Source organism: Nanorana parkeri, unplaced genomic scaffold (genome assembly GCF_000935625.1).
Source record: "Nanorana parkeri isolate BGI_ZX_2015 unplaced genomic scaffold, ASM93562v1 scaffold122, whole genome shotgun sequence".
Lineage (NCBI taxonomy): Eukaryota > Metazoa > Chordata > Amphibia > Anura > Dicroglossidae > Nanorana > Nanorana parkeri.
In genome coordinates this window covers 1,170,878-1,198,236 of record NW_017306390.1, presented here as the reverse complement: position 1 = coordinate 1,198,236, position 27,359 = coordinate 1,170,878, and the positions used below count along the sequence as shown (strand labels likewise).

At 42.4% G+C, this 27,359-nt stretch overlaps 1 protein-coding gene across 2 annotated transcripts in view; it reads left to right on the top strand.

Annotated features, from left to right (window-relative positions):
- Positions 1-18,427: 18,427 nt before the first annotated feature.
- Positions 18,428-27,359, top strand: part of SRPX (sushi repeat containing protein, X-linked) — a 72,044-nt gene continuing 63,112 nt past the window's right edge. The window contains exon 1 of one of the 2 annotated variants that reach the window (XM_018553507.1): positions 18,428-18,668. In XM_018553507.1, the coding sequence (XP_018409009.1) occupies positions 18,596-18,668 (73 nt within the window). In that variant the 5' untranslated portion in view covers positions 18,428-18,595. The remainder of the gene's footprint in view (positions 18,669-27,359) is intronic. The other variant, XM_018553508.1, reaches the window with a different exon arrangement.

The window sequence follows — 27,359 nt, the reverse complement described above, 5'->3', positions numbered from 1 at the left end:
AAACGAGCACATATAGGCGATCGGCGGGCTATGGACCCGCTGATCGCCTATATGTGAAACACCCGGTACCGGGTGCTCGCATTGGACGGGTCTTTTCTGCCCGTGCGTGCCCGCTAGGGGGCACGCGCGAGCAGAAAAAAAATGCCGTCTGGCGACGGCAACCCGCGAATGCGACAGTGCCGTCCGTCCGTTTTTCTACTACGGGCGGACGGCAACTGGTTAAATTGGCCTGGCTGCTTATCAGGATACCCAGGGGCTGATCCATTATTAGGCCCCTATTCCCTCCTCTCCTCCCATGCTTTTTCTGCTCCTTCTTATTCTTTTTTTTTTTTCCTCCTGACACTTGTTGCTCTCTTCTCAATACCACTTGTTACATAAAACCCAACTATGTTAGCATGGGTCATATTGTACGCCCCCTCTCTATGCCTATATCTGGTGGGATATTTTGGCTCTGTTGACCTTTGTTGTTGAAGTGCCAATTAAAATTTCTATTTGTGTTTATATTTTAGAGGTTAATGAAAAATTATTGAATGAAAGATAAAAGTTGTCCATAAAAAGAAATTTACACAGAACCACTCTGAGAATGATTTATGTGAATTGTTTTTGCCATGTAAATTTATGTTGGAAAATATACTACTGCACAAAAAAAACGTAATCTCAATTTGTAACGTAAAATTTTGCAGAATAGAATCATAGATTTCCTACATGTACAAATGACATTTGATTTGGTCAAATAGGGTAATTTTTGAACGGTGTTAGAAAAATTCAGTTTAGGGAATAGATTTATTAGCAGATTAAAGCTGTAGTATCATAACCACAAGCACAATTACTTGTGAATGGGTGTACCTGTGAATTGTCTCATTCTGAATGCTTTGCCTTAAATTCTGGGCCACAGAACGCTTTTGTTGGGCCCTCTAATTCTTTAACGCCCCTTTACTACAATACATTTTTCCTTAAACTGTGGATCTTAAAGTAGATGATGGACTTTATTCACAATTTTTTACTTTAATTTAGCATGGTGCGCATAACTGGGGGTGCGGCAGAGGTGTGTCCTCTGCTTACTGACTGTATGCTAAAAGGTAACTCTCTTTCTCCTTTCTGAAAGTTGGGAGGTAGGTGAACACCAGCAGTACCTATATGCCTGGCAAGTGGCCAGGTTATAGCATGACTGCACATTACAAGCGGCCCACAGTTTGGTGCAGTACACCATACCTTTTGGTATATAAGCATGCTTTCTATTTCTTCCAAGATTAGCAGCATATGTATTTAGATGTTATAGGCTTTTGGAAAGACTTGCCAGTTTAACCTCTTGCCGTCAGCCCGTAGTAAAAAAACGGACGGACGGCACTGCAGCATCTGCGGGTTGCCGTCTCCAGACGGCAATTTTTTTCTGCTCGCGCGCGCCCCCTAGCGGGCACGCACGGGCAGAAAAGACCCGCTAAATGCACACACCCGTTACCGGGTGTTTCACATATAGGCGATCGGCGGGTCCATAGCCCGCCGATCGCCTATATGTGCTCGTTCGCGGCACCCCCTGACCCCTCACCTTGATTCCCGGGATCCGCTGCCCCATCTTGGATCCCGGGACCGGCTCCGAGGGCGTCAGGAGGAGGAGGACGGGAGATCAGCTCCTTGCTGATCCCCGTCCGGGCTGTGAATGCAGAAGTGATGTGTGTTACATCACTTCCGCATTCACCTGTCAGTCATCTGGAGAGAGAAGAAGCTGATAAAGCAGATCTCTGCTTTATCAGCTTCTTTTGGGGTCCATAGGTGATATTAGGGGTCCTAGAGACCCCTAATATCTCCATAAAGAGGACCTGTCAGTGTGCCTTTGCTATTATATAGGGGGTTGTTATCCCCCTATATAATAGCAATAACAATAAGTGCAAAAAAAAAAATATAAATAAAAAAAAAGAAAAGTAACACATAAAAAAATAAAATAAAATAAAAGCCACATATAAAAAAAGGGGAAAAAACCCCCCCAAAATGTTTAACTCCCCCACCCCCACGTTTACGCGCCTATAAACGTAAATACGCGTCCGGTGCCCCAGCGCGCAAAAATTACAATTGCGCTACACATGTTACATATCGCCGCGAACGTCGCAGTGAGAGCAATCATTTTAGGGCCATCAATCACTGATAACACTAAACTGATGAGCGGTAACAGCTTTTAAAGCGTCGCCTAGGGCCAATTTTGGGTATTATCGTTTTTTGAGGTTTCGCGCGCGCACGCAATTTTAAGGCTTGACATGTTTAGTGTCTTTTTACCCGACGTGACCCCATCTTTTATATTTTACCAAAAAATTGGGTAATAATAAATGTTTTATCATTTAATATAGGGGAAACTGTTTTTTTTTTTTAAATTTCGGTAATTTTTCCTTAATATAGTAAAAAAATAAAACCCCCAGTGGTGAATAAATACCACCAAAAGAAAGCTCTATCTGTCCCCAAAAAAGGGTATAAAATTCATTTCAGTACAGCGCTGCATGACGGAATAAATGTCAGTTAAAGTACCGCAGCGCTGAATACTGAAAAATGGCCTGGATGGGAAGGGGGTTTAACACCGCGGATGTCAACTGGTTAATAATTGTTCCACGGATGATATTCAGTGTCTAAGAAAATGGTAATCTATGAGCAAAAAATTTAATTTCTACCTCTAAATGTAAATTATCCACAGAACTAGAAAATCCACAAGCTGTTAATGAGGTCCATTCTTCAGAAAATGATGCAACCAAATCAACATTGCTTGAGAAAACAAAACGGGTAAGTCACATATATTGAGGTGATAATATGCACCTATTGTTTCAGAGACAACAGTTCACTTAAGGCTGGGAAGATAGGCAACACCCTTGTTTTTTTCAGGGGCCTAGTCTTTGTGTTAAAGAGCTTTGGGCTTGTGTCGATGGCATCATTTTGATATTAATTTGAAACGCTTCTGAGATCGTTCACAATTCATTGACATGTGCATATGCCCTCCTTCTGACCTGCATTTGACCTGCTTCAAGTGTTTTGCAGTCCCATAGACTTGTATTGTAGTATGTAACCCACTTGAAGTGAACAAAAGCCCATCAACATAGGCCCTTTGTGTTTTTCAAAATCTAGCATTTAATCCTGCCCCTAACAACAAAATGCTACATATTAAGTTATTTAATTGCCCAGATGTAAAAAAAAATGTTGTCTGGTCCAAATACATTTTTGGACTCGGTTCAAGAGTTGTAATTAATCTTAGTATTTACAAACATGACAATTGCAATTTAGATATTCCTTTCTTTACCATTTTCTGCAGCAATGAAAAACAGTTATGTACTAAATTGGGTTAAAAACTGTCACTGATGTACAACAACACATGCGCATCTCAGTAGCCTAGTCAGGTTAAAGGTTTTTGCCTTAATGCTGAACTCGGGGATAAGCACATACTGTCTTAATACAAGAGCCATATGTATTCTTGCTTAAATGTTGGAGTGTTTTTGTATTTCTTCCAAGTCTGTCCAGTACTCCAGCGTGAAACTTTGTCTCTGTGCTTCTTGTAATTAAGAACAGTCACTGTGTGTTCATGCTGGCAGCAATATTATATTGAGTCAGTGTGTCTAGAACTAAATCAAATGATACTGTCCATTCTATAAAAAATTGATGCGCTATTATTTACATTAATTTACCTCTGTTAACAAATAACATTTTTGAACCCGCATTCTTACTAAAATATTACATTGCACAAAATCATTAGAAAACTTGTTCCTGCCCTTTACTGCATGTAAGTTCTAATCAATGTTACTGAGAACTCAGGTTGATGCAGCAAAATGCTCACTTTTTGATTCATCTCCAGTTATCGCTTTTTAAAAAACGATCTACAATGAGTCAGAAGTCACTGCAAGGAAATGGAGGCATAGCTAATACTTCAAAAGAAAATGGTGCTGAACATTCCAAGCCAGCAGAAAAAACAAAAGACGGCAAAGATGAAAACCAGAACACTAAGCAGGAAGATGCAAAAATTACTGAGCAACCTCATCAGGAACAACCAGAAAATGGCCAGAGCATGCAAGGCAAAAGATCAAAATCCGGAACCTGTGTACTTTTATAAAGGCGACTACCTGTCTGCTTGTGTGTTCCAGCAAGAAATGACAATATTCGGACTCCCCAGCTAATGTTATACTGTAGATTACCAGCTGGCTAATGGCCTCAGGTTGTTCTTTCTATAAACAGTACTAGTCAGTCTTGGGCCATCTTTCAGGAACAACACCTTTTCTATGTAGCTAGAACCTTAGCATTATTTTCAGGACAATAAAAAAAATTTCTGTCAAATTGATGTCTCGGAGAACAATACTTGGTGTACTGCACATGTAGACTGCTAAGATGATGGTGAACAGTGAGAACAGTGCAAATACCCTGATTTTTCCCTTATTTGAAGAGGGGAGTGATTTTCTTACTTTACTACTGGAAGAGATGGCCTCTTTATGAAATACATTTAGTAACTCAGGAACTTCAGCATGTAATTGAAGATCTTACAAAGCATATTGCACCAAATTGCTATATTCTTTACTTTTTCAATACAATTTATTTTCCACAAGTAATATTAGTACGAATGACAATTTTGGTAATCTTTACATTAAAATGACATACTCCAATTTTTAACGTAAACCTATGCTAATCGTCTTGATGGGATGCACTAATAAATAGAAATTCTTACCTTTCATAAAGAATATGTTTACTTTAGTGCTAGTCACGTGAGTTAAAGTCTAGACATTTGGTCACATGATTTCTGCTAAAGAGAGGTTTAGCCATTCTGTTCTTTGCTCTTCAGAAATGATTACATAGCCAGGTGTACAGGTTTTCAACGACAGGTTTGCGCTAAAGGCACATTTCAGTGCTTCTGCTACTCTCGTGTCCATCCCAGAAGGACTGTTGAAATAGTTTTATATTTAAGTAAAGCTCTACTTTTAGTCATGCTTTCATGCTGGAGTTTTAGCGGTACAGGGGTTTTTGATACTCTCGTACTATTGTTCATCATTTAGATCTCTCTTTCACAAAACCGTGTACAGGATTCGTGCCTATACATTGTGCCCATACTTTGTGCAGATTGAACTGCATAATGTATGTAATACCTACTACTGCGCTTCAGATTCTACAGGTCCTGGATTCTCAACTCCACCCATCAGAATCTCTATGCACATCACTTGTGCAGTCATTAAAGGTGCCCATACACCTTACGATTATCGTACGATAATCGTATGCGATCGACTTTTCGTACGACAATCGTAACGTGTGAATAGAGTGCCCGACCGATAGTACTGTACAATCGTACGACTTTTGACGGTCAGGCATGTTTGAAAACTTTGGTCGATCGTACGATGTTTGCATGGTTGGTGGCGTTTCCGTCCGTCAAAAGTCGTACGATTAACACTGAGCATGCGCAAACTAACATAATTGCGGTCAATTACCGTAAGTTGTCCAGGTGTTTTTTTAAAACTACCGCTGATTGAACCTTGCAATAATCGGGGCAGGATGGGGCCGTCTTACGAAAATCGTACGGCGGTTCGATCATTGGACGCAAAGTTTCGTCCGATAATCGTAAGGTGTGTGGGCACCTTAAGACTGCTTTCCCAGCCTGTATGAAAGCTTTTATCTAGCCACAAGGAACCATGGGATCTCACATTTATTTACATAAACCGTTTATGTAATTTTGTGATTTTCCTGGAATTTGCTCTCTAAATGCAAAAACCACTTATTCTTACTGAATATAACTTATATGGGTGCTTTTTGATATTGAAAAAAATGGACCCCGTCCTATAGACATTGACGTTTACTATGGGAATACCACTATTGTAGATCCTTTTTACAACTTGAGTATATCAGATCATGTTTTTCTTGCAATGAAAGGGTTTTTCAGCAAGCACTTTACTGCAGTCAACAATCCTATTACACTGTTTTATAAGTGTCCTCTTTTTATCCTAAACTGAGCCTTTTAAATGTATATAGGCTTTTTATTCAGTCTTAAAAAAAGGAAAAAATGTGTATAGTGCTTGTTTTTTGTGGCCGTTGGTATCATTTCAAACATTGGCTTGTATCCGTGAATCCTACGTAGCTCTTTCATTGGGACTCTTATTTTGCATGTCTGTACATAGCAGCTATATTTATAATTTTGTATATTGTATGCATGATGTGTGCACTGAATTCTATTATGATGTTATTGGAATGTGTGAATAAAAATTTGACCTTTAAATTAATCAGTGTTGTAAAACAAAGAAATATATATTTTTTTAAATATCTTGGTTTAAAAAAAATCTTCTATACCTGAAACTTTACGTCCACATTTCATTATGGTTTAGCTAATATATTATAATATTTATTAAAATGGCATGGACTTGTAATGTGCTGTACCCAAACAGCTGTGTGTCATATTTAATGCAAATACATTAGTATTAGAATACATGTAAAGTGTTTCTTTTTTTTTTTAAATAAAAATATATTATGTTCTTAGTGTTGTTCACTACGTCTAGAATGTCATACTGGCAGACCAATTTGGCTGTTGTTTCAAAGAACAATGTTACACAGAAAGAAGGAAGGAAGAAAACCAATCCTTATGTGGTGGAATACTTGGACTAGCTGTGAAATTCTTTCTTTTAGATGTGTCTTCCCATATTAGCATTTTAATTTGCGTTGGTGTAACACTGGACAACTCAACATCTTTTACTCATATGTCCTTTCAGGAAAATATAGTGTGGAACTACAGAGATTATTTTTGCGTATATAAAAGTGTATGTTTAACATTTCAGTGCACAACAAGCCCTCATTCACTAATGTAGCTATACGAATTGTGGAGAAATTAAAATGCAAAATTCCCAACTTATGGCACAGAATTCTAAGGTTTTTCCATGAGGGCAGATCTTGGCATCCTGCCAGCCCCCTAATGTAAGCACGCAATTATTTTTGGGGCTCTTGAGATCTGGTCTAAGAATTATTTAATTTACAGTGCAAGTCGGTGCTTATTTTAAAGTAATTTTTTTTACTGTTTGTTAAATATTTTAAACATTTTAATGCCCAGTCTAGTCATAAAAATTGCCGTCTGGAGACGGCAACCCGCAGATGCTGCAGTGCCGTCCGTCCGTTTTTTTACTACGGGCGGACGGCAAGAGGTTAAAGCAAACCTGTTGCTTTCATATGTCTCTTGTCACGGGTACAATGCATACATGTAATTAAAATATCACCCTCTGTTCTTCCCAGCAGTCCTCAAATGCACCAAAGCGGTACACGAATACTGATTTGAACTCTTAGTTCTTATGCAAATTGTGTGCCTCAGTGATCTAAAAAGAGGCTTTACTTTGCTTGTACCTTAATCCCTACGCAGATGAAGCCCACCCTACCCTCCCAAAGGTCAATTCTTACCTAGATCTCACGCCGAGGCACAAATAGTTATAGGTTAAAAAGGGCATCAAGTTTAAGCAATACAAACAAACTCCATATACAGAACCCTATGCCCTGAGTTTATCTAGAGGAAGGCAAAAAAAAATCTTTTATCATGCATGGTCCAATTTGCTCCAACAAGGGAAAAAAAATCCTTTAAAGGAGAACTATGAGGCGAGTGAAAAGTCACTCAGCCTCATAGTTCGAGCCGACGTGTGACAATGAAACTGTCGCATGTCGGCTCAATAGATCGGGAAGTGAGCGAACACATACCGTCGCTCGCTCACTTCTCGATCCTGTCCCTGCAGAGTGCCGTGACTGTCACTCACACAGCCGGGATTCCCCCCCTCCACGATCCTCCAGCGATGACTGGTGGAACGGATGGGGGAGGGGGCGGTTACAGCTGGCTCTGCCTCTAGATAGGCAAAGCCAGCTGTCACTCACGCAGCTGGGTGGATCTCGACAGTAATGTCGGGATCCGTCCCGGCTGCGGCGGTCTCAGTATACCGCGAGCTGTAGCTCGCGGTATACTGAGCTTTGGGTTACGGGAGGACGCTAGTTTGTGTCCTCCCGTGACCCTTAGTAGAACTATGAGGAAAAACACTGACCCCATAGTTCTCCTTTTAATTTCTAGATCACTTCTCACATAGAGACAGGCACTGTCACCTTTTCTTTTCACCTTGTCTCTCTGAAAGAGGAATAAAAACAGCCCAGTCAAACGAAGAACAAAGCAAAGATGCAGCAACACCAATGAAATCATAGTGCTCTTCATGCCCCAAAACTTACAGCTCTTTTATTTGGCGTGACAGACCTTTGGCATTGGTGAACAAACACTTTAATCTATTGCTGCATTTTGTACTTGTATTTACCATACATTTTTGCAGTACATATAGTGCTGTGATCGGTAATGTTTGTATGTGACATGCACCTCTCCTTATCAACTGGCACAACCCCCCCCAATTCTACCCTCCATTAGTGTCAGATGCCTGTCTGAATTATCTGCCCTATTATGTTCTAACTCTCCCTCCCTTAGTCCTAGTTTAAAGACTCCTCCAACCTTCCTATAAACCTTTACCCTAACACAGCAGGGCAGGTGCAAACCAACTTTAGCATATAGGTTGTACTCCAATAAAACTCAGCCCAGATAACCAAATCCTTCCTTACACCAGGTCTTTATCCATACGTTTAGCTCGCTAAGCTCCCACTGCCTTTCTGTTGTGCATGGCACAGGCAATCTTCTAGAACAGGGGTGCCCATTAGGTCCATCGCGATCTACCAGTCGATCGCAAAGCGATCCCTGTTAGATCGCGATGTCCTGTCCTCCTGCCGTGGGGTTTTGTCTGGATTCCCGCTGCCCTCCCCTATCTGTATGCAGCGGGGATCCGAGAAGCGTACAGAGCCGCTATCACAGCAGCACACTGAGCAGTGAGGAGAGAGCTGCTCGGCCTAGATCTGACCGTCGGCGGCTCTCCTCACCGCACATGCTTCTGTGACAGCGGCTCCGTCCGAATGACCCCCTTCCCGCGGCTGAATTGATTTGCTCAATTCTCCCGGATCCCCCACTGCCTCTGCCCGGGAGAGCAGCGGAGTTCCAGGAGAAGCTGAGCCCCCCTTGTGTGTGTGGCTGAGCGGCAGAGGGTCGGTACATATCAGTGATATGTACCAATCCTCTGTGCAGGACAAACACTGAAGCAATCAGCTGATCACTCCAGTGTTTGTATATAACTGGGGACACAGTACTACGTGTCCCCAGTTATGAATGAACAGGATGTGATTTACATCACTTCCTGTTCATTCATGAGATTCTCAATGGGTAGTAGCACTCTGTACAGAGGCTCCTCCCCATTCAGAAACTGGTGATAGTAGATATTGTCTGAATGAATGGGAAGCCTCTGTGCTTTCCATTCATTTAGAACAGAGGCTGCAGAAAAAGAGATTGAGGACTTTGTGTCCTCAATTTCTTTTTCTATTTTAAGAGGGAAATAAATAATCTTCTTGCCTCGGGCGCAAAAGGAGCTGGCTACGGCTATGCTCCCACGGTGCTCGTGTGGCTGCCGGCTGAATGTGTTAGACGCCGCAGACGGAAAGGGGCAGGACACCTCTCCCCGTGTGCAACGCCGGCCACATAAGCACCGCAGGAGGACAGGACGCCGGCGCCTCTAGAACGCACTGGAATGCAAGTCGGCCGACTCCTTGCGTTCAGGGGCAGGAGGGGGCGTGGGGTTGTATTGAAGTCAATGGCACCGCAGCCATGCCCCCAGCCCACAGTGCGATCGCCTGCCTGCATTCCGGTACAGTGCAATCTGCAAAAATCGTGCTTGCAGCATTTTTTACTTCAATGCACCGCCATTACGAATGCAGGTGTTTTGTCGTTGGTAGATCTCATTGAGCTTGTCATTTGAAAAGTAGATCTCCGAATGAAAAATTGTGTGTGCCCCTGTTCTAGAACATATAACATTGGAAGTCCCTCCCTTCAACTTGCAGTCTGGTTCTCTAATATTGATATTTAAGGATTCTCCATCTTCCATGTAGTATCCCCTTCGCCCCCATAATAGAGCTTTAAGGGGAGAGGGTGGCCTACATTAGCATAGGAGGTGGTGGCAAATGGGTAAGGAAACGTTGTTTAAATATTTCATTACCCTTTAAAGGAACCAGAGCCAGGAAGGCTGTTAATGCTTACACCTTCTGAGAATGCTAGGTGCCTGGCTGTCATGCTGATTCAATGGCTTTAATAATTTTTGTGTTGTTGACCTAGAATAAGTATGCAGCCATGCATTGTGATTTTTTTCTGACTTTTTTTTTTCTTTCTTGTTCCAGGTCAGTGGGTGAATAAGCGCTCAAGGCAGAGGCAGCCAGGAAACCAGTATTGGTAGAAGGAGGTCAGCCATGGCAACTCCCATAATTCTCTCTACTTTGTAAACCTGGCAAGATAAATATTTGGAGTGCCATTGTTAACCTCCTTCTTAAAATGCTAGTTGGCTGTTTTCTGACTGCTATTGTTGTAATAGTGATTTCTTGATCGTACAGTACGGGACACAGGCCAATGAAGACGGATGGGTTATATGGTGGTGCCATCAGGTAACTGGACACTGGTCAGCGCAGCCTATATAACTTCTCCCTTACCATAGATCCTGTGTTTTTCAAGTGTCCTCAGGTGACGGACATGTTTTATTTCTCTCTGATAGAATAACTTTTAATCTTACCTAATGATGTTTTCACTCAAGTTTCCTGTAAATACTCATGGTTTCCTTGGAAAGGATGCTGGTTTCCGGATCAGCACCCCATGATCTTTGGGGGGCTGTACCCAAACCCCACAAGGACAGTGTCAGAAGTAGTGGGGTAGGCTGTATTGTGCTTTTTAGCACTGGATCCTGTGTGAACACCCACCTTGGCACATGTGGAGCATGTTGGGTTAGCTGCAGGGTACTATATAGGTCCAGGCCAGTGGCGTATCGGCATTGGTGTGATCCCCTCCCTGAAGAGGGAGTATGTTCATCCAAAGTGAATGAAGCTGTAATTCCTCTTTGAGGTAAAGAAGTTGCAGGAAGGGGTTGAGTCCTAGCCCATTCCTTTCCCCTATTGTTCTCCCTGACCAGTGATCACTCTCTTTCCAAATGCCTACAGTCCTCCTGGTGTCCCTTCACTTGCGTGAGGGGGTGAGCCCCGACTACTAAATGCCGCACATAGGTGGGGGTAATGCTCTTTCTCCTATTTCTGCCTTCTCTACCTCTATTAGTGCAGAGGAGGTTTTTTTTTTTTTTCACCGCAGACCAGCTTCATTAGATGGCTGAACTCACCAAATACTTTGCATCCACAAATATCTTCATTGCATGTACAAGGGTTTAGGCAGGCCATATGATGCACTCACTGTTCGTATTTGTATGGTCATACGGAATATTTATCTCCTTACCTCTGCATGTCATGGAAGGATAAAAATCGCATCATAAAAAAGGAAGGATTCACAGAAAAATGAGTGCAACACAAACAGTGACCAGTGAATCCATTAGGATTTCATATTTACATTTATTACCACCTGTTTGGTGTTTTTATACAGAGAGCAATGCTGCGGCATTGGTATTTATACATAGAGCATTTTGTAAAGATAGCAGTAGATTATAGAAGTCATATTTCATTTTTACATTTGCTAAGAAAGCTGTATGAATGCATTTCATGCACTATGCTGAGAAAGAGAACTTCTGTCCTCATCAGACACAAAAACTTTTTAAAAGCTACCTGTATAAAATGTAAGTGAACAGATCCATAGCGCTCACTATAAAATATATCCTGCTTAGGCATTAGATACAAATATTTGGTTTGCATTCTATGAATGCAAAGAAATAATTTACTCTCCTTGAGTAGCTTATATCAACACTGCACACAGATGAGCCCAGTGTATGGCTGCCAGTAGTTCCTACATTAACTCAAGTTGTTTGCCAACTCATGCTTCTTCTCGTGAATGCTAGTCAGGATTGCTAAGAGTCGGACCACATTTATGTGCTTATGAAAGCAAGGTCAGGTAGACGCTTCATGTTCTGCCTTGGGTATTATTCGGGGGGGGGGACTGAGTTGGCCTTGTGCTTCCTCTGCCCATAAGATCAATTTATATGCAGTGAGTAGGCTGACCATATTTCATTGAGCCAAAAACGGGATATATAAGTATATACAGTTGTGTGAAAAAGTGTTGGCCCCCTTCCTGATTTTTCATTGTTTTGCACGTTTGTCACACTTTAATGTTTCAGATCATCAAACAAATGTAAATATTAGTCAAAGATAACACAAGTAAACACAACATGCAGTTTTTAAAGGACGTTTTTTATTATTAAGGAAAAACAAAATCCAAACCCACATGACCCTGTGTGAAAAAGTGTTTGCCCCCTAAACCTAATAACTGGTTGGGCCCCCCTTAGCAGCAAGAACTGCAATCAAGCATTTGCGATAACTTGCAATGAGTCTGTTACAGCGCTGTGCAGGAATTCTGGTCCACTCATATTTGCAGAATTGTTGTAATTCAGCCACATTGGAAGGTTTTCGAGCATTACCCGCCTTTTTAAGGTCATACCACAGCATCTCAATAGGATTCAGGTCAGGACTGTTACTAGGTCACTCCAAAGTCTTCATTTTGTTTTTCTTCAGCCATTCAGAGGTGGACTTGCTGGTGTGTTTTGGATCATTGTCCTGCTGCAGAACCCAAGTTCGCTTCAGCTTGAGGTCACGAACAGATGGAAGCACATTATCCTTCAGGATTTTTTGGTAGACAGCAGAATTCATGGTTCCATTTATCACAGCAAGTCTTCTAGGTCATGAAGCAGCAAAACCGCCCCAGACCATCACCCTACCACCACCATATTTTACTCTTGGTATGATGTTCTTTTCCTGAAATGCGGTGTTACTCTTACGCCAGATGTAATTGGTCCACAGAGTATTTTCCCAAACGTTTTGGGGATCATCAAGATGTTTTCTAGCATAACGGAGACGAGCTTTTATGTTCTTTTTGCTCAGCAGCGGTTTTCGTCTTGGAACTCTGCCATGAAGGCCATTTTTGCCCAGTCTCTTTCTTATGGTGGAGTCATGAACACTGACCTGAACTGAGGCAAGTGAGACCTGCCCGTGATCGTACGATAATCGCAAAGTGTATGGAAGGCGTGCGACACGTCCTCCGTCGAACAAGCAGGCTTGAAAACCCGCTGAGAATCGTACGATTCTCGGCGGGTTAGTGGCCTGCTTGTTCGACAACTATCAAGCAGTAGATATAGGCAAACAGTTTTTTTTTAAAAAAACACAGCTATAACAGCGGTTTAAACTTACCTTTTTTTCTTTGCGCGCTCCCGCTCGAGAAAACTAAACTGTTCGGGCGGCCGCAAAGCATCTTGGGGCGGGCGCATGCGCAGTTCGGATTCTCGGCCGGGAGACGAGCAGAGACGTAAGGTAAGTCTATGGACGATGTGCGCCCGCATGCAGACACCGCTGAGAGGAGAGAGCGCTGGATCGGAGAGCCGCCGCACCGTTGGAGGGACATATGAAAACATCAGGAAAGAAGATCGGATTAAGAGACATCATTTAAGGTAAGTGCTAACATTAACATTGGGGGAAGGGAAAAAAATGTATCCTTTAATGCCACTTTAAGTTATGTTTTAACGGGGGGGCGAACACTTTTTCACACAGGGTCTTGTTTTCTTATTTTGCTTAGACATACACTTTATTTTTTAGTGTCTGTAAAATAGGCTTATGATACTGTTTTTGTACCTTCTTTTCTACCTACTTTTATCTCACCTCTCCTTATTCTTCCTCCGTTATTTTTTGTTACGTTTTGTACTTAGCATTTAATGCCCCAATAGAATCTTCTTAAACATTTTTAGCAACTAAATGAGAGTGAATATAGTATTTGTTTTTTAATGTCAGACATAGCTTTGTCATTAGTATGTGTTACTTCCGTGGGAACAGTTCCTGTCCTAGGTAATTACAGAGCTGTTAGAAGCGCATACTTCCTTGCTTCATGTGCCACATCATGAGTTTTGTGTTTCTTCTTTTGTTAGTTATACTTGGTTTTCACTTGTGTGTTGGAATTTCTCTAGATCTTCCACATCGATATACTCTTTATAGCTAGAAAGTGTGTGCTTGTGTTCTAAATTCTATGTAACAGAATGATGCTGTGTTATTTTATTCTATTTATTACTATAATAAACTTTATATGGTTTATTTAAAGGAGAACTATGGGGCAACCTTTTTTTTCTCATAGTTATCTTCAGGGTCACAGGAGGACATATACTAATGTCCTCCTGTGACCCCAACACTCAGTATGTAGCGGGCTATTGCAGAGCCGTGCTGCAGCCAGAACAGATCCCAACAATACTGTGAGATCCACCCCGCTGGCTGATTGACAGCTGGCTCTTTCTCTTTAGAGGCAGAGCCAGCTGTGCCCACCCCTCCTCTTCCATTCCTCCACTCAGCTCTGGAGGAATGGAGAGGGGAGGAGGCAATTCCTGCAGGGAGCAGTGACTGACAGTCACCACTCTCTGCAGGGAGAGGATCGGGAAGTCAGGAATCGGTGGTATGTGTTCGCTGACTTACCGATTTATAGAGCTAGCCTGTTAGAGCTTGAGTGTTGCAGGTCGACTTGAATTATGGGGATGAGTGTTTTTTACTTACCCCATAATTCGCCCTTAAAGCTGACCTACTATGCAAATGGAAGATCCACTTTCGTGCCATCCAAATAAGCTGAAAAAAACTTAAGCAATAAATACTTGCCTCGGTCCTGACGTCTGGGAGGTACAGAAGACGCCACTGTCCCTCACTCCTTGAAATCACACAAGCATGCAAACCTGCAATGGGCTGGGTTGCATATGTAAAGGATTTTGAGTGCCCAGCTATGTCAAGAGGCAGTCACCCATTCCTCTTGAGACCAAGTACTTTTTAAAACATTTATTTATTACGGCTAATTTTGCTTTAGTGATGGGGGGCTGAGCAGGAAACGGACCTTCTATTTTTCATGTTTTTTTGTTTACTAGTGAATGGCTAGAACCCCTGTCAGTTTGCTTTTTTGGCGTCTGGTGACACCATGACAGTAATGGAGAATTGTATTTCTTACAGTCCCAATTCCATATAAAGCTAAAAAAAAAAAAAAAAAAAAAGTTTGTCTGGACCTACAATTTAAGTGCTATTTATTTAATCCATATGGGATCCCTGGATATCATATACCAAGCAGAATACCCAGATTATGTCAGTATTGTCAAGGTTACTATTTCCTTCCCTTGTCTTTACCAAAGAAGACTGCAGTGACATAACAATACTATTAACTAACTTAATCGTAACTGGCCTTGCTCAGTCTTCCCATGCTATCTATACTCCCAAACTAAAAACCCCAGCAGGCAACCTGTATCTGTCACCTAGGCCTGCACCAGGTGGTACTACCATGATCCCAGCCATAGGACTGCACATTGCTGTGCATGTGTTGCCTTTTACCTATAGACCTTAATGACCTAAAAAAAGACATATACAGATGGGCAGGCCATTATACAAAACGGTACTATGTACCATGTTCAGAAACTCAGGTACTGTAGTTTAGACATTGATCAGAGATGCATTAACGCAGCAGTGGGGCTTCCACTTGTGTTTGCAAATGTGTAGCGCTCTCCCCCAAAGGAGCCGCTAGATATAACAGGCACTTCTGTCTCACCTCTGTGATGAACCACTTGCGATGGATCCACCACACACCTTGTGAGTTTTTACAAATGCTTTACTAAACAAATAATATTCTGTCTTTGACAAATGAAAGATGCAAAGAACAATGGGAAATATAAGCATGCATACAATAGAAGTGCCTTAGTTATTCAGGCATACCTAAACTGCAACTGTATAACTCATGTGATAAACAGTGCTGAGCTATTTGAAGCAATACCCACAGACTATGGATAAGCTGTAATAATAATGACTCAGTCCAGAATGTCCCCAGTTCCCTATGCTACTAGCCAGTAGTAATACTCTAGGCTAGCCGGCAATGTAGCCCAAACTTTTTTGCAGCTACAGATTAGATCCAGCAATAACAGGTGGCCATAAGCCTCTCACCACTCTTAAAGCAGGCGGTCTTGAATGGCAGTTCCTCTTCTGACCAGCGAGTAGGGCGTCCCCCTCTCCAGCCAGCTGCTCCCTGGATTCTTATAATGAATCTGCGATGCACAGGCCACAGCCTTCTCCTTCTCTGGCCGCAACAGTCACACAGGCACAGCAGCATCCATTCGTTCATTGTGGCAGTGTTGTCTCTATGATACAGTAGCCACGTGGTCTCAGTAGGATCCATTAGTTCGTACCGACAGCAGTGCCTCTCTATGGTATAGAAGCTGGATCCTCCACAGCACCACAGACAGAGTATACAGAATGGAAGATCAGGCAGTCTCTTTTGCTGAAGGACTGCTGTCTAGGTAATGTCAGCATTAATAACAACCAGGCTTCTATCTCCCCCTGGGAAACAAACAGACTCCAGCCGCAGGTCCTGTTACTTCCAGAGTCTCACACAGTCTGCCTGGGGTGTGTGTCTGCAGTGACATTGACTTGAATGGCACTGCCATGAACCCTCCCACCCCAGAACGCAAGGAGACTTTATGTTTGCGATCCCTTGTGTTCCTGGAAGGGGGACATTGCGGTAGACGTGCAGGTTGGTGGAAACAAGCCCTGTAGCTGGGCAGATGCTGTTCGCATGGAAATATATATGCCCCTTGGCACCATCTAGTGGCACTAATGCCATATTTACAGCTAGGCGGAACCGTTATAAATCAACCCCATAGTGTAAGGCTATATAACACCATACCTCAGCATGCACGAAGCATAAGGGAAGGCCAGAACATTGACAAAAAGGCCCTGCCTTGACCTGCTCTTAAAATTTGACATTAAAGAGGTAAACTTTACATGGAGTACTGGTCCTCACTAATGCTATGTAAGTGCCTGTGCACCCTGAATTCACAAGACGAGAGGTATGTGTAAAGGGGATGTACATATCTTCTACAAGGGGCATAGGTATATGCATTATAACATACAAATCTGGGTTGACACTCTCTGCATATTCAACATACCATGGAAAAGTAAATACAGGATGTATGCACCAAATGTTCTGTTTATGAAGAAATACATTTCTATTGTAATATGCAATATACATAAAACCCCATTTGTCTAATAACATTAATTCCTAGAGCCTTGTCAATGTTCATTTGCATGATCAGACTGCAGCATGTATCATTTGAAGTTTATTCTACAAACGACCTGCAGAGTGTGCGTACGTGTCCCTGTTAGGGAGTTTCACCCTTTTTTTTGTCCCAGTGGCAGACTGAAAGTTAGGAAAGGTCCAAAATTTTGAGTTATCACTAGAATCGAAACAGAGGAGACATCTTCCAATGGGGACACATGTTCAGGTGACAACTGTCCAAAAGATGAATGTGGCTGTTTGGGCATGGTGGGACATGTTAGTGTCTCTCCTAACCCTAATGTACTGAAATTGTATTGTAAAGGTACTGTCTCCCTCCATTTTGTAAAGCGCTGCTCAAACTTTTGGCACTATATTAATCTTGTATTATAATAATAATAGAACTATGGTCGCTTTTTCATTGCTACCTGTGACCCTGACAGGGAGATTCAACTTCTTTATTTGTTATTTATTTGTCTCAGTGACTACTGTCATTGGGACTGAAAATTAGGAAAGATCCAAAAGTTTGAATTGTCAGCAAAACTGGAATAGAGGAGACACCCTTCAATGGGGACACTTGTTTAGGTGACAACTGTCTGAGAGAGGATTTCCCTCACTTTATAGAGATATATTCTCACTTTCTGTTCTGTTTACAGGGCAGGAAGTGAAAAAAAAGAAGTTTTGGGTTTGGATATACTTTACTTGTGAATTTTTACTAAAATTCACCTTTAAATATCTAAAGATAAGCTTGCCGGTTTGGACACACTGGGACATGTAATAATTTAACTCCATGCTTCCCCAAATTCCTGTCTATAAGGAAAAACAGAAACATGTTGCATTTGATATAAACGTTTTTTTTTTCCCCTAGAACTCTAAAATTACTTTTTAAAATTAATTGAACTTTTGAAAGCGGTAGTTATTTGGTTTATGCGAGGCTTAAGGCTTGAAAATTACACATGAAAAGTGTAAATGAAATGAATGAAAACTGTTTCTAATTAAAACAAATCAAGCAATGTACAAATTAGGAATATAGAAAGCATTTCGTTTTTTTTTTTCGTCTGGCTCCTTTCCAATCTAAACATCCTTGGAAAACTATGTGAGTCCAGAAGCCTGGAGGAAATAGCCCTTGTCAATGCAACCATTAATAAAATCAGACCTTAGCAAACAGCACAAATGGGTTAAAAAGCTTACATTTCAAAACCAGGTTCATCTACAGTGAATTCTAAGCAGAAAGGACCTCTTGTAATTAAAATGCCTGCTTTTCTACAAAAGGAAAAACGTGGAATTAAGAAACAACTTCTGCAAAGCAATCATATAGTAGAGTCGTGTAGGGAATCTGCTGTGTCCAATAAGGAATTGCAGCTCTCCCCCCCTTTTTCCTGGCAGAGATTCAGTTCTTCAAGGGGAAAAAAACTTGCGGTATCTTGCTTCTAGCCTGAAGCTTTAAGACTGTGTAGAATTCTTTCCTCTCTCGTTCTCTATGCTTCCTCTGCCACTTAATCTGCTTCTGAAGAAGGAGTTGTTTTTATGGTCATGGGGGCTTTACGTTTCATACTGTGGCTGTTCACCTTGAATTTCTACCTGGCCTGTGCCTATGAAGGTAGGGTTACCTGGATATACTGTTTATTCAATCAAATGCATTGTGTTAGAGGGGGCTTACAGAGAAGAATTAGATTGAAAAGTTACTCTAACTGCCTAGGACACTTCACTTCTTGAGTGGACATTGTTGGTGAACTTCTAGACGTCTGTTGCTTTATGACATTTGATTCTATGTGAATTTTCTGACATTTTTGGTATTTTCGTAGGTATTTTAATTTGTGATTGCTCTTACTTTTGCTTATGTGGTTGGCTAAATCATTAAGCACACTGCTTTCTCATTTAGTTTTACTAGCAGTTTACTTAGAGGAATAGCTTTGCTTTGTGAGAGGCTGTCACAGTGAGGCATGTTTGAAGTAGCACTTACTTTACAGACATATGTGGATATCTGGCAATGTAACACTGTGGTGTCAGCTGTTGTGATGGAACTACAAGCCTCAGCTTGTGTTGTCAGACATAGGGAGGTAAGGCATGCTAGGACATGCACTTTCATAACAGTTAAAGGTACAGAGGTATATATAGATCTATATATAGATCTATATATAGATATAGACATAGATATAGACATAGATCTATATATAGATCTATATATAGATATATGTATATATAACATTTTATTTTGTTTGTGTTAGTGAACAAATAATGATGTAAATTGTACAAAATAAATATATTTGCAATACAATATTGATCTACGTAGGTGTTTGCTTCCTGTTGGCCTTCAATTACTTTTAAGCTTATTAGGGTAAAGCAGTGCAGAGAGCTAAGAAAGTGCAGCAACCTAACGATCAGAGATGATCATGATGTGAAATGTGATTGCTATAGGTTACTTTATTATTTGCAACCTTCTTGAGTTTGGAACTGTTTATAAGCATGAATTTATTTATTTTGTAATAGTCACTCTAATATTATTTGCATAAAATGTGTAAATGCCAACCACTCAGCTTCCGTGGCCATGCTTTAATATGAATGTACTGTGCATATCTATCTATCTATCTATCTATCTATCTATCTATCTATCTATCTATCTATCTATCTATATTGTAGTATTATTATTATATTTTGTACATTTTACGTGCAGTTGACTTTTAATATGCAAGCACATCATACCTCCCTGCTTATGAATATTTAGAAATTAGATACATTAAGCCAGGGGTGGGCAATTCATTTTCTCAAGGGCCCACATGAAAAAGTGGGACTGTTGTGGAGGGGCGAACCATTTGAATGGCACCCCAAATGCACTTCCCGGCTGCAATGCGATCCACAATACCATGTGTTCCCGGCTGCAAAGCGTGATACCACAATACTATGTGTTATGGTGCATGTTGAAAAAAATATTACATGCTACGCACCTGCTGCACTGTAATGCACTATAGGTGTACCATCCGTTAATTGCACGGCAAAGGTGTGAACGGGCCCTGAATGAAGCGTTATTGTCCCCAGATAGTTTGTGGCACATACCTTCTTTTCTTTTTGCTCAATTGGCCAGAGGCGGGAGACATGAGGTGGAGCTGCAGGAGAGGACAAGAACATACTCTTCTGTCCTCCTGTAATGCTGGGGGCAGAAACACATTTGATGTCCCTGGTTGCTAAGACTTCTTGCAGTGGATCCACCGGCCTTGGAGGCTGGCACATCCACTGTCAGCCAGCTATAACCGAGTGCAGGTCAGCAATCAGTCAGTGTCCAGTCTGCTGAAATTGAGACTGTTAAAAGGTTTGCCTGTCTGTATATACATGCATATACAAACACTCAAATACTGTATGAGTGTATAGAGTAAACTAAAGACATATGTGTTATGGATGGTTTTCAGAAAGATTTGGCTTGAATATACATTGTATGTCATTGTTTTCTCTCACAGATGTAAACTGCCAGTGTTTGTACTAGGCTTCTACAATCCATGTTTTGACTGTTCAATATAAAGATCATATAATAATACAATTATTCATCCATGAGAGAGCATTACTAAGGCTTATGTTTCATAGGCCCATGTTCCTCTGAAATAAAACATTTTGTTGATATATGTAGCTGTTCTGATAATGTCTTCTCTGGGACTGTGATTCACTACTAGTCTTTGCTAATAAGGAATTGTGATGGTGTGAGTCATTTTAGTCTACAGATGTACATAAGATAAGTGCTGAGTAGTCAAGTTATTCTATATAAGGTTCAGTTTTTCTCCCAGGCATTGTTGTAGGGCACCAGTCCAAACCATTCCCTTTGTGGTATTGTGGTGACCAGACAACCTCTGCTTGTGATGAAGAAGAGTTATTCCCAAACATGCCCAATGGAGGCTTCTTGCTGCCTCTCACATGTAGACAGCCGGATGAAAAACTAAATTCAGCACTAAGAAGCATCTCTCAGCCACCATTTAGAATCAAATCTGCCTTTAAATGTCATTGGTGATAAAGGAAGGGTCACAGTTCATGCATTAGGAAGTACACTCCCAGTAAACTTGTGAGGAGCTGCAGGAGGGCTAGTTTCAGGTGATCACAGAGAACTTTAATAGCAGTTCACTAATTGGCTACAATTTCTGGGATTAATGGGAAGAGTGTTTGCTGTGTGTATTGATATGGGTCCTTGCATGCCACAAATGGAGGCATTTTGAAAGGTGTATTCAAACTGCTGATCTTCAGGACCCAATCATACTTGCGAAGTTTCCTGCCATTGAATATATGCCCCCCTTCCCCTAATCAACCCTGCTGGTCACTTGTAAAATAGACTCCAAATGAAACATGCTGCAGTCTGATCATGCACATCAACATTGTCAGGAATTGTCTAAGAATGAATGTTATTGTATAAAAATGGTTTTGTTTATTTATAATGTTTATAATGCATATTAAAATAGAAATGTGTTTCTTATTGTTTTTTTATTTGTTTTACAAGGGGAAAGGAAAAACAATTTATCTATGTGCATACTTCCTATTTTTACTATTCTATGGTATGGTGAGGGTCAGCCCAGCTATGTATGTTATACAGTAATACCTTGGTTTGAGAGCGTTTTGCAAGAGAAGCAAACATTTCTGAAAAATGTTGCCTTGATATACAAGCAATGTCTTGCAATAAGAGCAAAATTTTGTAGAAAAGCGCCACCCGAATAAGGGTGTAGCAGTGCGAGCGATGAGACTGTTTAACGACAACACAATGTCACATTGGATAGATTCCTTGTTAAGGTTTCACGAAATGAAAAATATTCCATTGAGTCAAGAGATAGAAGTGATTCCGTTAGTGATAGTGAAAGTCGTCCTACACAATAATCCTCCTCTCTCTTGTCCCCCTCACACCAGTCACAAAGGTACCGGTAATTGGTTTATTTTTCTTTATATTTTATACAGTATTATATTACAGTACAGTATTGTAATCATTTTTATATGAATATTTTTGGGTTGTCGAGCGAATCATCTGAATTTCCATTATTTCCTATGGGGAAGTTCGCTTTGATATACAAGCGCTTTGGATTACAAGCATGCTTCCGGAACGAATTATGCTCTTAAACCAAGGTATTACTGTAATGCAAAAATCTATGCTCCTTGTGCCTGTAATATAAAAGATACGTGTATCCCTATACACATACCTTTCACCTTTGTGGATGCACGGTGCACAGCAGACTGTAGTGCCACTTGAAATATAGCATGAGGGACGGCCAAGTTTAACTCTTTTAAGTCACTTTTTAAAGGTGCAGAATTCAGGTTGTCAATTGGATTCTGTTTTCAATGCCTTGTGAGCCACTGACCATGACAAGCATGCAGGCGGAGATTGCATGTCAGAAAAATCTGTGGATCTCAAGAGATAGGCAGTTAAAGTTATACTGTATACACAGCCCTACCATCACCTCCTCTTGAACCTTGTGATTGTTCCTTTATTGTCATAGATGGCCTCATTGATCCATGGGGAGGCTTGGTTGGGGGCAGGACAAATTTGTGGCAGGTTTACCTTAAATAAACGTTTTTTTTACCTTAAGGCTTTTACCTTAGGCCCACACCACTGAATTTTTATTGGTGCTGCCTACAAGTTCACAGCACAGGATACCTGATGTTATCTTTATTACCCAGAAGAAAAGTTCCATCTGTGTCCATCTCTGATTTGGTTTTACTTTGTTAATGGGGCTTGAGTTCTAATTTAGTGTTTAATTAGACTTTCTCAGTGTCCGGTAAAGGCACTCTCAAAGGACAGGGGATGGCATTATTATATGAGACTTATGTAGCATGTTGGGGTACAGGTTGGGGTAGGATGGAAGATGCGCTCGAGAAATCCTGGAGGCAAGTATGGGAGGAGTTGATGTGAGAGCTAGAGATCTTGGGAGGAGTGAAGAGGATGGCTTAGGTGATCTATTGGGATGAGGGTGGTAATGTAGATGGGGGCAGAGGGCAGAGAGGTTGTCTGTTCCAGTAACCCCGCCTCTGACGACTACTTGGACTCGCTGCAGCGTCATCTGTCGGCCATCAGGACTAATATCCTGCATGCGCAGGTGGCGTCAGAAGGCCTATTATGACCTCCGTCACCGATGGCCTCCGAACTACAAGGTCGGGGACTATGTGTGGCTCTCCACTAGAAATCTAAAACTCAGGACCCCTTCCCGCAAGTTCAGCAAACTCTATATCGGTCCTTATGCTGTCGAGAAGGTGGTGAACGACGCAGCCGTGCGGCTTTCTCTTCCTGCCAATCACCAGATCCACCCCACGTTCCTTAAGCCTTTCCGTCCGGATCCTTTCATGGCACGGGTGCCCCCGATGCCTCCCCCAGTTGAGGTGGACGGTGAGATGGAGTTCGAGGTGGAGGACATTCTCGACTCCCGCCGATTCCGGAATCGTTTTCAGTACCTAGTCCGCTGGAGGGGCTATGGTACGGCTGAAGACTCCTGGGAGGACTTTCGGGACTTCCATGCCCCGCAGAAGGTCTCCCGTTTCCACAGGCGGTATCCGGGTCGCCCTTCTCCTCGTGGGATCCCTGAAAGGGTTCCCTTGTGGAGGGGGTACTGTAACAGACGGACACTGCAGGGAATTGGTGCGGGTAGCCGTTGCGGTCCTGCGCAGGCGCATCGCGGATCAGCAACCCCAGCTCGCCGTCGGAAGGTGGTGACGTCTGGCGGTGCTCTCCGTCGCAGCTTCGCGCAGGCGCATCACCGGCCTCCATCTCTCCCTTCAGAGCCGTCTACGTGGGGTGCAGGCGCACTGTGAAGCTCCGCCCCTTTGAGACGCAGCACTCGGCATAAAGCCGAGATCCGGTAGTTGATCGGCGTCTTTCTGTTGATAGTGGAAGGACGCTGATCAACTCAGCGCTCCACTCGCCTCAACACCACCGGACCCAGTACTGCTATTGGGACTTAGCAGTAACCACCAACCGCAAGTATCCTGGGCTATGCAAAACGATAGCCTCAGTAATCCTGTACATTGCCATCTATTGAACCAGTGATTGCTATTGTCTGCTGTGAACAAACACCTTGTACCATTACATTGCTATCTATTGAACCAGTGATTGCATTTGTCTGCTGTGAACAAACACCTTGTACCATTGCATTGTTATCTAGTGAACCAGTGATTGCTATTGCCTGCTGTGTACAACAACTCAAACCAGTGCACTGTTATCACCTGCTGTAGCGTACTTGAATCACTTTATCATTATTACCTACTACTACATACTTAACCCTATTACTACTGTTTCCTGCCGTACAAACGGGGCATGATGTGTTGCAGCCTCCTAACCGCCTAAAACCTACAAAACTGGGCAATTCAAGGAGTAGCTGCTATCCTGATACCCGTTCCTACAACCCTCTCCTGTCCGCAGTTGCGATCCACCGAGGGTATTGACCCTCGCCCTAGGCGAGCATTACAGGTATTGGCAGTGAGGCAAACACTGTGCAGTTGGTAAGGTGAATAGGTTTTGCAACAGCATTCACGATTCATGAAATCTGTGTAGAGGAAGGCTAATTAAGAGGTAGTTGCAATATTTGAGGAGAGAGATAACAAGTGAGTGAGTTCGCTTGGTGGTGTTATTGGTAAAGCAGGGACATATTTTGGAAATGTTACAGAGGTGAAAGTGGCAAGATTTGGACAGCGGTTGAGGGGAGGGAAGGATAGTTGTGCTATTGATCTCAATGGATAAGTCAGGAGAGAGGGTACGGGGAGGGGGACACTATGAGTTCAGTTGTTGATGACCAAGAGGACTGAAGGGGTGAGCTGAGGCATGGAGAGATAGGTTTGTGTGTTATTAGCATAGAGATGCTGTTGGAAGCAATGAGTGGTTATCAACTGTCCAAGGGAGGAGGTATAAATGGAAAATAGAATGGGTCCAAGGACAGAGCCGTGGGGGACCCCTATGGATCAGATTAGAGGAAAAGAGGGGGTAGAGTTGTGGGTGACACTGAAGGGGTGCCAAGGAAGTGGAGTTTTTTGAGGAGGAGCAGGTGGTCAACTGTGTCAAAGTCAGCAGAGTGGTCTAATAGTAAGAGTAGTGAGTAGTGGCCATTTATTTTAATAGTGAGTTTTAGTAGAGGAGTTTCAATGGAGTGTTGTGGGTGAAAGCCTGACTGTAAGGGGTTTAGAATGTTATCAATGAGGAAGCATTTCAGATAGTTGTAGACTAGGGATTCTAGTAGTTTGGAGGTAAACAGGAGCAAGAAGGTGATTATTAAGTTGGTCAGACTAGTGGGGTCAAGCGAAGGCTTTTTAAATATGAAGGTGAGCAGTGCATGTTTTAGAGGGGAGGGAAAGATAGCAGTAGAGAGGGACAGATTGAAGATGTGAGTAAGAGAGTGTAGAATAGAGCAATGGGGTGACTAGAGAAGTTGTGAGGGGATGGTGCCTAGGGGGCAGATGGTGAGGTAGGTGTCGGAGAAAAACCTGCTCTGTAGTGACTGGGTCAAAATAGGAAAGTATTTAATGTGGTGGTAGACATGGTATGTTATTGAGGGACGGGGTTAACTGGACAGTAGAAATCTCATTATGAATTGCATCTATCTTGTTTTTGAAATGAGTGGCCCCGTCCATGGAGGATGGTTTGACCTGTTGTAGACAGAAGTTGTCAGGTCAGAGCAGAAAAGGGGTAAGATTTTGCCATAGAGGGAGTGAATAGCAGAATAGAGTGGGAAGAATTAAAATGGCATAGGTTTCTATGGATAACTGCTTGCTATTTGGAGGGACAGGGGGATGATGACAAGATGAGCGTGAAACTGATAGGGCTGTAGTCCATGAGAGGAAAAGGGGTGCTGGAGAGATTGCAGGGGTGCAGAGGTGGGAGAATAGAAGGTCAAGGTTGTTGCCCTCAGAGTGTGTATTCATTGTGTTAGGTTAAACATGAGGTTAGGTTAAGAAGTTGAGAGGTAGCCTGTTTGTTAGCATTAACAGGGATATTTGAGTCACTAAGAATGATAGAGGAGAAGAGGAAAGAAAGTAGAGTAGCCAGACAAAGAAGTTGTCAAAGAAGCTTGTTACAGGTCCAGGAGGCCGATAAATCACAGCAATCCCAGGGAAACTGGAGTGAAAGGAGGAGAGGGATAGAGAGAGAGAGTTGTACTTGAAAAGTGGTTTGTGGGGATAGGAGTATTTTGACTGTACCTTCTTTTCATCCATGGGATCTGGGTCAGTGAGTCCAGTGAATGCCAAGGGAGAACGCAGCAGGAGAGGCAGAGTCCGATTTCTAAAGTCAGGTTTCAGTAATGACAAGTAGGTTAAAGGAGTTGGAGATTAAAAGATCATGGACACAGGTAAGCTTGTTTCAAGATCTGGGTCAGGATTGGGCAAAATTTCCTCAGAAGTTAGGAGAAGCAGAGGGGGAGGGAAGCAAGATGGGAGTGAGATTTATAAAAATGCACATGTCCCAATTTCTTAAAGGTTATGTCAGCATGTGGGTTCAGAATGAGCAAGAGGTGATAAGTGTGGTTATAGGGAGAGGGCAGGAGGGGTAATGGAATGAGCAGTTAAGGATAGAAGACCCTATTGAAGAAGAATAGATACTGAGAGTGTTATGGAGAGCGGAGAGAGTAGTTGTAATAGACTCACCCATGGTCCAGCGCTGCATGGGGGGGCCGCGCACGGCCAGCTCGCTTCTGGCTTCTCCCCTTCAGGGCCGTCCAGGACGGCAGCTGACTCCTCCCCTTTAGGGCCGTTCAGGACGGCAGCCGGCTCCTCCCCTTCGCGCACAACGAGGAGGGATTTAAGGGAGGAGAGATGGTTGTTCGGCGTCCGACCGCTGTGAGCGGTGCACGTGGAACATCGCTTAGGAGAGTCTACCTATGGTATCAGCAGCAGGAGGAAGCAGAGGTCTTCATAACCGCAAGTAGCCTGAGGGCAACGATTACAAGCCACTGATTGTCAGTTGCATGCTAGCAGATCATGCTGTCAGTATAAGAGACTGTGCACTGATCTAACCTCTGCCTAAGGAATATTGAAACGTACTGTCACATACCAGTGCACTGTAATAGGAGTCTTGCAAGGTGGTTAGTTGAACTGACATACTGTCCTGTTGTATACTCTGGTGTGTTAACCACTGCACAGCTGATAAACCTTTCTGGATGAATTAAGTTGAACTGTGCTCCATGTTGTTGCTATACTGCTTTAACCCCTGCTCTGCTGAGAAACCTTTCTGGATGAATTAAGTTGAACTGTGATCCTTAGAGTACACCCACCATATATTCAATACTGTGTGAACCCTACTAAAGTGAAATAGAGCTGAACTACGTAAACATAAGCTTTCATATTATTGCAA